General features: G+C 28.6%; 1 protein-coding gene across 2 annotated transcripts; it reads right to left on the reverse strand.

Annotated features, from left to right (window-relative positions):
- Window positions 1-3,078: 3,078 nt before the first annotated feature.
- On the reverse strand, window positions 3,079-7,453 carry LOC107425507 (uncharacterized). 2 transcript variants are annotated; one of them, XM_060819152.1, is made up of 10 exons: window positions 7,147-7,453; window positions 5,750-6,012; window positions 5,551-5,653; window positions 5,324-5,431; window positions 5,098-5,207; window positions 4,785-4,892; window positions 4,657-4,702; window positions 4,277-4,408; window positions 3,712-3,799; window positions 3,079-3,484 (listed from the first exon to the last, which is right to left on the reverse strand). In XM_060819152.1, the coding sequence occupies exons 2-9, from the start codon at window positions 5,956-5,958 to the stop codon at window positions 3,716-3,718; spliced, it is 900 nt and encodes a 299-aa protein (XP_060675135.1). In that variant the 5' UTR covers window positions 5,959-6,012; window positions 7,147-7,453; the 3' UTR covers window positions 3,079-3,484; window positions 3,712-3,715. The 2 variants fall into 2 exon arrangements, with proteins under 2 accessions (XP_060675135.1, XP_048335618.2); XM_048479661.2 differs by having other exon boundaries at window positions 5,750-6,025.
- Between the last annotated feature and the right edge of the window lie 4,000 nt (window positions 7,454-11,453).

An 11,453-nucleotide genomic window follows, 5' to 3' on the forward strand; every position in this document is an offset into this window, starting at 1 on the left:
ACCTTGCATCATACCTGCAATTTTCATTCGTAATGGTGAGAGGACATTACTTGCAAGTTTTGATTGGAAATGAATTATCAACATTTTTTTATTCCTGATTAAACAGAATATTTAATAGTAGCTATTCTTGTGGCCATGAATTTTTTTGGCGTTTTGGAGAGTATGAATATTTGGATTACATTATCAAACATGAAAGGAGATGGATGACAAAAAAAGAAATTAAAAATGTTAACGAAAAGAGTGGAGAGATAATGGAGAGGCTAACAGAGTCAAAGTATTCAATCAATGGGAGGAGTGACAAATTTAATCAGAGATTTGTTCATATTTATTTTTTTTATCACTATTGTTATTATCATCGCTATTATTTAAATACTATTGTAATTTAAGTAGCTGTTTAATAAATTTATTTTTTCAAATTAAACTTTTAAAATAAAAAAAATTAATGCATAATCAAATATAGTTAATTAACAATTTTTATATTTTTTTCAATGATGATAAATAATAAAATTTTTATATTTATTTTTGGGGTCATTCTCCATATAAAATGTTTTTGACAAATGATTTTAGTCTTCAATTAATATAATATAGTGGTCCATATTTATGGAAAAATACTATTTATAATTACAATAATTAATCTTAATATAACTTATATGTTATTTGGTAATTTAATTGGCTATCCTACAAGGGTTGTTTTTCATTAATTAGGTATTTAGTATAAAAAATTAATACATAATTAAACGCTTTGGTTTTCATTAATTAGATATTTAATATAAAAAAATTAATACATAAGTAAACGCTTCTAATTGGTAATAAATAACAAATTTTCATATATATATATATATATATATATATATATATATTAGTTAGGTTCAATAAACTCTTTAATATTAAAATTAATATGGGATTTTTTTTTAACCCTTTAAATAACATCAGCTAAATTCAAAATTATATTAATTAATCATTGAATTTTAATATGGTTCAATTTTTTTAAATAAGATATTATTAAGTTATTAAATCATATTTAATTTACTTTTTAAATTTTAAATCCTAACTTTTTGATTAGATTTAATGGCCATCAATTATAAATTTTATTTTTTTTTAAAAAAGATAAATTTTATTTGAGATTAACTATATATATAGAAATGCATGCCCTTATGGATGAGTTAATATATATGGGAAAGAATTATGGGAGTGAGGAATTTGACAAAAAGAGAGTGAAATACATTAATTGATATAAGTAAATTTTTTTTATAATAATACTTTATATTGAAAAAATCTCTACTTAGTCATAAAAAATTTAATCTTAAATTGGATAAATTATAAATGAGAATAATTTCATATTGCAATGATTTGTAAGCTTTTAAGATCATATTTTAAAGAACTTTGTCTATATATAATAATTATTATTTGTATATTGCAAAAAATATATAATATACTACATTAAATGTTTAACATAGTATAAAATATTTATATAAAATTATTTGTAGTAATGATTTATTTTTTAGAATTGTTACATCTATACATTTATGAGTGTATAATAATTCAGTAGTATAAATACTATTTTATTGAAGCTCCTTAAGCATGTGCAAAGTTTTTCGGCATGAAACTTTTTGTATTTTCATACAATCATTTTTAAAATTATATCTAAATATTAAATTAAATTATTTATATATTTCTTTTATTAAAAAAAGGTACAACTTAACTGATTGAGTATTGAATGAAATGTGTTTTAAACTATAAAATTTTTAACCGCAATTCTTTAAAATTAATTTGAAATTATATATTACAATTATAATTTTTTTTTATATCTATAAAATTAGTTTGGAATAAATATATGAGCATGGTTTTACCATTGTAACCATCACTTCCATCTACTGTTCTTCAAATCAGGAACTGTCAGATTGGAATCTGCATTCAATTTTCATTTATTGACATCATAAATTAGGTACACCGATTGTTCCGCCGCACCGATCCAATTTGGAATTTTGTTGAAAATGTAATTTATACTTGTCCTTTGGCTTGTTAAAGTTTGTGGAAGAACAATATTTTTGAGTCGAAATTCCTTGGATATTAAATTTTACCGTGATAAATGAGAGTTTTGGAATTAATTTATTGTTCTTTCCGTTGAGAAAAATAAGTCAACAAAGCAAATAATTATTTAAGGATACTCAATATATTTTATAAAACTCATATTTTTGTTTTCACCAATTTTTACATTCTATAAAACTTGGTTATACTTTTAGGATGGAATCTCAAACTGGCACTGAGGTCAGGGTCTAAATAGAACCATGCGTAAATTAATGACTATAGAATGGTGGTGGCTTTCCAATGGTGGATAGTCCTTAATTCGAGCCATAACTCTCTTACATTGGCTAAACTCGAAAATCCTAAAAAAGGGACCGGCAGATGGTGGTGCTTTAATTTTGGCGGTTGTTGGAGTATTGTAAACATAAAATTCCATATTGTGTAAATTGATCCTGAATATGGGTTAGGGTTTCTTTTTGAAGCTTTCAAAATTATATTAATTTCTTTTATTATATTTTCCAAGATTAAAAGCTCTTTTCTAATATAATAACCAATACATGTCTTAATATATAAACCTAATATATTACTCTAATTTTTTTCTTAATTTTTCCCCTTTTAAATCCAATCATTTAGGCGATTACTATTTGTGAATCCCAATAAATAGATGTACTTAAAAAGACATTGAATGTTGTAGGAAACATTAAATCTCTGATCTTACAATCAAGTAATAGAAATGAAATGGCCAAGACACACTGCAACCAATACCCAAATGTTTGCATGCGTTGATTAAGTTGTCGCTGTTCTTCTGCCACCTCTTAAGGGTAAATGTTGTAAAACTCAAGCCATAAAAGATTCATGGTCCGAGTTGCGTGGTGTTTTCATACATTTAGACGACCTTAAAAATGCCAAAAAGCACGGCATCTTCATTTAGCATAGACCTAATCCACACCCTGGCTTTAGACACAAGATTGCAATAATTCTTTCAGGGGCATTGGGATGATAAATTACAAAGCAATAGCTCTTACTGTATAATAAACAGAAAGAAGAAGGCAATTTTGTAATCAGAGAAAGATATTCTACTTTGTATCTTTTGTGAGGCGTTTGATAAATTTGAGAACAAGTAAATATCACATATATCAAATGGAAACTATTCCCATTTCCTAGACATATGTATCACAAGTCATGCATTAGGATGCAATATAGTTGATGCAGCGCAAACATATGATGGTACAGTGCATTAATAAACTTGGACTGGAGAACCAATATCATGCTCATCAACAACAGAAAGTAGGAATAAGAGGAATTTTCAGAATTCCTGGTACTGGAATAACAGCTGCAAAATAAGTTCGGATGATAAGCTTCATTAAGAACATTTTCATTTCCACAGCTCAAGGGTGTTTGTGACCGGGTGGTATCTTCTTGTCCGTTGTTCCTCAGGTGAAAACTCATACTTCATTGCCTGGAAAAGAATCCAACTAAAAATGTCATCACTCAAATTAACAACAATTCAATCTCTGATAAATCATTTGAAATGCTTAACAATATCTGGTCTAAAGAAACTGAAATTTTATAACTATAACAGTAATCAGGACAATTGGCTGCAAAAATTTGTTTGATTGCTGGAGAAAAGAAAATCTGCTGGGCAGAGCCACCAAATGTAAACTGCAGCCCCAAGTTGTCACTTACAGTCTCATGTTTTCCACGTCCGGATTGTGCCATCCACAGAGGCAGTAATCATACAGTTGTCCTTCTGGTGATAACTCACACTTGTTACCTGTCAAAAATGAGAAGAAAGACAGAGTTTTTAACTTTCGAGCTTGCAATACTTAGAAACATGTGATTAGAGCAAATACCAGATATAACTTGAACATCCTCACAATTCAAAAAACATATAAGATAACATCACGGTGTTTGACCAAGCTGCAATATGCAGCATTGCAAGCATTGTTGTACTTACATGACAAACAATACGCCAAATAATGATGAACAATTGAACATGTTAATATTGGATTTATATATGGTAATTCCAACTAAAGCCTACTGCAACAATGTATAAGAAAATAAGTCTATAATCATCAGGAAGTTGAAAAGCATATTACTAATTATTCAACAATATAAAATTTCCCAAAACTGTTGAACTGAGAATTGAAAGAAAATTAATTTAATAGTCGAAGGTATCATGATGAACATTCATCAACATCTTAACAAAAATCAAAAGGCTTGAAGAAAAGGGAAGAAAAAAAGCCCTTACCACTGAGGCATGAGCTCGGAACCTTGATACTACAGATGCATCTACCAAATCCCAAAAGTAAATGAAGCCATCTTCAGATCCACCAGTTACATGTGCATCATCGTTGGTAAGGCAACAATCCAGTTTATAAGACTGATGCAGAAACAGCCGATGGTTTATAACCCATTATTAGTGAAGAGTGAAAAAAAAAAAAAAAAAAAAGAAAATTAAGAAACAGCAGAACAAGAAAGAGTACCTCAGAAAATAGGGAAATGAAATGCTTTAAAGATAAAAAGGAATATGAAGAAAAAAGCATTCACAAGAGTTTCAGAAGGGCATTAAAAAATTGACCCTGCCATCTTAAATTACAAGTAGGTATTGCAAGTAATGTGCGTGCTAACCTTACAAGTATGACCTTTATATTCTTGCAGTTGTTCACCAGTAGACCTGTCGCAAGAAAGAAATGGTAAAAGGGACAAGCAAAACCATAACGCTTAAATTTAGTAATTCTATGAGTTTAGCAGTTTACCTATCCAAAAGACGTAAAGTTGAATCTAAGCAACCAGCTAAAATGCAGTTACCATCATTTGACATTGAGATACAGTTGACAGGTTGCCCCAAGTCATCGGATATTTCTCTACATAATCAAGCAGAACACACCATTATCATCATTGGTTAAGGTACATAATCCAACATCGTAGTGTTCAACATGATATTCGAAAAAATGGTAAAAGGATATTGATTAATTACCATGAAAACAATAGTACTTTTTCAAAATTATTACTCCACAAAACATATAAATCAGGGTTTTGTCAACTATTTGGCTAAAAACTTCAACATACCTACCAATACGCAGATCAAATGTTCGAACAGTTCCATCAACACTTCCACCAATAATTTCAGTCTTTGTCAAACAAACAGACATGACACTATCTGAAAACGAGTCAATGATCTGCATATTAACCAAAATTTTCCGAAAAATAAATAAAACACATTTTAAAACAACAAACCTCAATTTACAACAAAGTTCCTGACCAAAACAAACATTAAGAGAAAGAAAAAGCAAACCTGAATTGGTTCTGTGCTGTGAGACCTACAGTCCCAAGCCCGCAAAGACTGATCATAACCAGCTGAGACAACAACTGATGCATACTCGTTAAACTTTACAGCATTCACCTACATACCAAGAAAACATATATATATATATATATATATATATAAAATCCAAAACACAGAAATAGCAACTTCTATCTGAAAATTCATATAAAATTTATCCTTTTCCAAAGCAAACATACTTCCCCATCATGACCACGGAACTTTCGAATAACACGTCCAGTGGATACATCCCAATAGAAGATTTGACGGTCACCTCCACAAGAACACAGCTTCGAGTTGTCCCTATCAGAAAAAGTGTCACAAATTCTTAGTTTGAATTTTATAGAGATAACATGAAACCATTACAAAACAGAGAGGCGGTCTGAGAATGGCATTTACAGGGTCACATGGACATCTCGGACTTCGCGACCATGAGATTTGTAGGTCTTGATGTGAATGCCACGATGGGGGTTCCATAGACGAATGGTGCGGTCCTTGCCGCAGCTCAAGCAGTAGTTGCCATCGCTGTTGAATCTTGCAGCTAATACTGCTCCTTCATGACCTCTCAGCACGTTCACCTCCGTCCTTGGCAGATCACTGACGCTCATCTTACTCTCTCTTGGTTAGGCCTTGGGCAGGAACTTATATGCAGTGGGTAAAGACTGAAGAAGAATGCTTGGTTGGGCCAAAATGTAATGTTTAGATTTTCTAAAGATAATATTACCTTAAATCACTTTGCAATACACATGCAGAGGAACAAAATGTATGGTTAACATCAATTTCTCCAAGGAGCATAAAATATTCCAGTCTAGTTAATAACAATTTGTTAGACGCTGAAAATTTGAATGAGCATCTATACAGATTGCAATATGAGTCAGACAACAGTATGACTGCACTCCATATGGCAAAATTGATCCCTAATAAAACAACGGTTCAACTGATTAATAAGGCAAAACTGAGTAATAAACTAAAGAAACAGAAGATTATATCCATTGAAAATTAGCTATAAGAAATATATATATATATATATATATATAATTCCAATCTGTAGGTTCCTTTAGTATTGAAATTAATGTCTAAACTCTAAGCTAAAGGACAATTAAGCGGTATAGTCTTTGTTCTTATTCCAGATTTCAAATTTTGGTTCCATTTTAACAAGAGAGTAATATCCATCTAGTTAACACTCAACAACATCCATGATTCCCCAAATCAGTCTCAGCAAGTTGACCTTTTTTCCTGAATCATAATGGGGAAAACAAAAGCAAAACCACACACTTGCACAAAAGAAAATGAGTGCATTTACTAATGGAAAAATGGAAAATCAAGTTATTGAAAATACAACCTGCACTTTGCACCAAATTTGAGATTTTATTCATACCCACACTTACTAAACTTTATATATACTAAGCTTAAATGCTTAAACAAGTCTCATTCAACTTTAATATACTTTTCTCATTTAGCCATCAAATTCTATTTTAAAATTGACTTAAAAAGCATCGTCCATTTTTTCGAACAATCTTATTGATAATTAATCAACTAATACAGCAACATTCTATGTAAATAATATTAATAAATTTAAATCTAAAAGCAAAATTCTGCAACTAAACCAAAAAAAAAAAAAAAAAAGGAAAAAAGAAAAAAAAAAAAGGGAGTAATATCAGAGGATTTTATGAATTTTCAAATTATAATACCAATACCAAATAATTTTCTACAACATCCTAATTACAGAAAATAAGAAAAAATTTGTCTACAAAAGAAAATGAAAGATTAATCAAATGGAAAGCCATGACTCTTACCGAAAATCCAGAAGCTTCAAAATCAAGTTAAAAAAAAAAAAAAAAAAGGGTCGAATTTGAAAAGGCAGATAAGGGATTACTACTCACTGCCTAAGAACTCTATCGAGGAAGTGGAAAAGAAAGGTATGAGAATGACTTTCTAGGTTAGAATAAGCTGCTGAAGGGAAGAGTGAGTGAGAGTGAGAGATAGTTTCAGAGTTTGCCATGCCCAAAGCAACACGATTACGAGAGAGTAGTCGAGGGAGAGAGAAAGCCGGACCGTGAGATTTTTGGGCAAATTTTCAATTTTGGGAATTAAATCTAATTTTAAAATTCAGGAAGCCTAAAACATATTTATAGGTTGTTTTTGGGGTGTTCCAATAATTTTTAAAAGGTACTTTTGAAGTAAAAAAAAAAAAAAAATTTGTGATTTTTTAAAAAGCATTTTAGAAAAAAAAAAAATAGGCTAAATAAAAATTTAATATTTATATTCCTTATTTATTGTTATTATTATTATTTTTTATTTTGCTGGAGTTCGAACCTAGTTCATATGTCTGACTTGGTTGTACTTAATTTTTTTTATATTTATATTTATATTAATATATATATATATATATATATATATATATATATATATATATTACATGTTGATCCTTTAAATATTTATATTATTTTTTTAATATCATTTTCTAGCTATTGTGAGATAATATTGCAATAATAAAATGATAAAATCACAATATCAACTTTGACGAGAGAAGATCTATGTACTACAAATTTTTCAACCAAAAAAAAAAAAAAAAAGATACTACATCCCAAAAATTGTTTAAAAATAAATAAAAAATAATTTAAAGATCAAAAATTTTAACCATCACCATTTTAAAAAGACTTAAATTTTAGTTATACTTACAACCAACCTAAGTCCAAGTAGGATTCTAAACTAAACTAAATCATTTGGCAGTAAATGGAGTAGTTTTCTTGAATTATGTGGTGAATTCTCTTTTAAATTCCCTGTCGTTGTGAAACTTGTTAGCATTTCCTATCTTATATTCATAAGGTATTCATGAAATGTCAATATTTGAAGTGCGTAAAAACAGATTGATGGCTTGGAGTTCAATGTTGGAATTCTGATGGACTACTTGAAGAAGTTGGTGCCCATAGTCTTCATTTGTCAGACTCAGAATCATGAGCTGATTGTGTTCGATTCAAGGGGAAGTAGCCTAAGCCAAATTGGAAGTAGCCAAAGCAAGGCAAAGGTACGTGAAGCTGAAAAAACATCTCGATGAATTTATTTTCCAAGCAGTTGGAGTCAAGAATGGGCATATAAGAGTTATGACAATTCTGTCTCTGATTTTGTTTTTCGATATCTAGGTTACTTTTGAGCTTTATGACATTTAGGATAAGTTTGACTTATGGAATAGGTGATGGAATAAAATAAAAATTTTTAAAATTTTATTATTTTTTTATTTAGTTGGATTTTTAAAATCTATCTTATCTATTTTTATGTAATTTTAATTTTTTAAATTAATTTTTTTTTATTTTTTTTAAAAAGCCCAAAATCTGTATTCTAAAAAATAAAAAATATAAAATACGCTAATTTATGTTTTTTTTCTTTTTTTTTTTTTTACCACACTTTGATATTATTTTAGTTTCATATTAATTTTTTTTACCTTTTTTCTTGCGTCATTTTTTTTTTGGTCTTTTCGCTCACTATACCCAAAACACAATTTGCTCCAAAACTATCACTTTCATATTCTTTTCTTAAACATGAAGAAGTTCTTAGCAAATCTTCAAAGGTAATATTTTCTCCTAATCTCATTTATTTATTTATTTTCTTCTTCTATTTTTTTTTTTTTATTGCGAGATGTTAATAACCAGTGAATACTTATGACCTGTGTAGTTTACATTATAAAATATTTGATTTTATTATAAGTTGTCAGTCTCTTTCTCTGTACCGTCACTTCATAGTCTTTTTGTTATCAATGGATAACAAATTAAGGTGAATTAAAAATTAAGGTATCTTATGTATAGGAAAACCGAAAAAAAAAAAAAAAATAGAGGAAGGAAGAAGAAGAAGAAGATGATGATGATGAGAAGATTGATTATCTACTAATAAGAAACTTTTAGTTTACCGACTGAATATTAGTAATATGACAACATTGATTTAGTTTGACTTAAAAAGATCAATGTGCATGGAGAAACTTTGAATGGCCAATTTTCTCTTTCTTGTTTACGCCACTTGCCCTTTTTTCCCTCTTTTTTTGTTTTTTTTTGGCTTTATTATTATTATAATTTTTTTCTTTGCTTTTTGATTAAATTTCCTTTTTTTTTTCCCCACTTTCACTTGTTATATGTTTTCTGCTTTTTTACTCCTTTTATCATTCATTTTTTTTGTCCTTTTATAAATTACTCTCATCACTATTATATAAATCTTATATATCCTTATGCATGTATATTTGGTTCTTTGATTTAGGATTGCATAGTTTTCATTTATGAAAATTTGTTATGCTAATATTGATAATTTAGTAAACATTTCTTCTTTATTTTATTTTAAGGAGGGAAGAAAGATATGTTAGGTATACAGGATACTGAAAGTTGCTTGAATAATATAAAATTAGTACTATAAAATTTAATTTTATATATAATATTCTTGCAGCTAATTAAATGGTCCGATTGAGTTTAACTGCGAACAAATTGATGAGAAAAAAAAAAAGTTGGCTTCAATATTGATGGTGTGGTTGGAAATGTTATATACAGTCTCTAGTTTTTATGAATTGCTATGTTTTATGGTTAAACATTTGCTATGTTTTATGGTTAAACATTATATTGAAAAAAAAAATCTTTGAAAGTAACATATGTTAATGATTTTTATTCAAGAAGAAGATATATTAATAGATTAATATATATGAAAGTGATATAACTTGCACTAATCAACTTAGGATGAATAGACGTGCATTTATGAAATTGTATGGTATGCTTTAAACAATAGGAGGCTTAAAAGCCGCAAAACACATGTTAATAGATGAACATGTTGCAATGTTTTTACATATTTTGTCACATCATGTAAAGAATTGAGCATAAAACACCAATTTAGATGTTCAGGAGAAACAATTAGCAGACATTTCAACATTGTTTTGAATGCTATAATACAACTACAAGCAGATTTATTTAAGAAACCAGAGTCAGTTCCTGAAAATTCAATAGATGAAAGATGGAAATTGTTTAAGATAATTTTCATATTTTATTGCATATAATATATATAGGAAGTTATAACTAGAGAGACTATTTATTAATTTTATTTTATTCAGTTTTAGAATTGCTTAGGAACATTAGATGGAATATATATTCGATTAAGAATGCCTTTAGAAGATCAACGAAGATACTGTAACAGAAAAGGAAAGATAGCTACAAATATGTTAGGAGTTTGTTCACAGGACATGCAATTCATATATGTATTGCCTAGTTGGGAAGGCTCTGTAGCAGATGGTAAAGTTCTTCGAGATGCAATAGGTAGAAGAAATTGAATAAAAGTTTCACATGGTAAGGAAAATAAATTCCCTAATAAATTTTTAATTTACTACTTTAAAATATTGGCTTTCATTTTTAATAAAAATTAATATAAAATATAGTTTACTACTATCTTGTGGATGCTGGCTATACCAACTGTGAGGGATTTCTTGCCCTTTATAGAGGTCAACGATACCACTTAAATGATTGGAAGGATGGACACCAACCAACTATCCCAGAAGAGTATTTTATATGAAACATTCATTTGCTAGAAATATTATAAAAAGATGTTTTGGATTACTTAAAATGAGATGGGCAATTCTTAGGAGCCCTTCATTCTATCCGGTTAAAACAAAAATCCAAATTATTATGGCTTACTGTCTTTTGCATAATTTTATTAGAAGAGAAATGCCCATAGATCCATTGGAGGAAAGTTTGATCAACAAGAAAACAAATCAACTGAAATCCATGGTGAACCAATAACACAATTTGAAACTTCAGATGCTTGGAGTGCATGGAGAACAATCTTGGCTATTGAAATGTTTAATTTGTGGAGGAGAAATAGGAGGGATAATTTGTTTATTATGTAATGCCTGATTATTTAGTGATTTAATTTTGTTGAACTATTTCTTTATGTTTTTCAATGAATGTAATGATTGGATTAGTGTGTGATTTTTCTTTTGTTTAATTTGACATTGTATAATTCATTTTCATATTGATATTTTATTTTTTATTAGTCAAATTTAATGCATAATACATTAATTATTATATTTTTTGTATTATATTTCTAATTTTTAGGCAATATGAAAACCACAAGCGTTCAA

The sequence above is a fragment of the Ziziphus jujuba genome, chromosome 7, assembly GCF_031755915.1.
Source record: "Ziziphus jujuba cultivar Dongzao chromosome 7, ASM3175591v1".
In the NCBI taxonomy this organism is placed as follows: Eukaryota; Viridiplantae; Streptophyta; class Magnoliopsida; order Rosales; family Rhamnaceae; genus Ziziphus; species Ziziphus jujuba.

Bases quoted from the DNA above. Each gene is read 5' to 3' on its own strand.
- LOC107425507 (XM_060819152.1), bottom strand. From the start codon at position 5,958: ATGAGCGTCAGTGATCTGCCAAGGACGGAGGTGAACGTGCTGAGAGGT. The intron at 4,703-4,784 runs GTAAACTGCTAA...TTCTTGCGACAG, and splicing joins ACTTTACGTCTTTTGGATAG to GTCTACTGGTGAACAACTGC. The intron at 3,800-4,276 runs GTAAGGGCTTTT...CATTTTTGACAG, and splicing joins TCCGAGCTCATGCCTCAGTG to GTAACAAGTGTGAGTTATCA.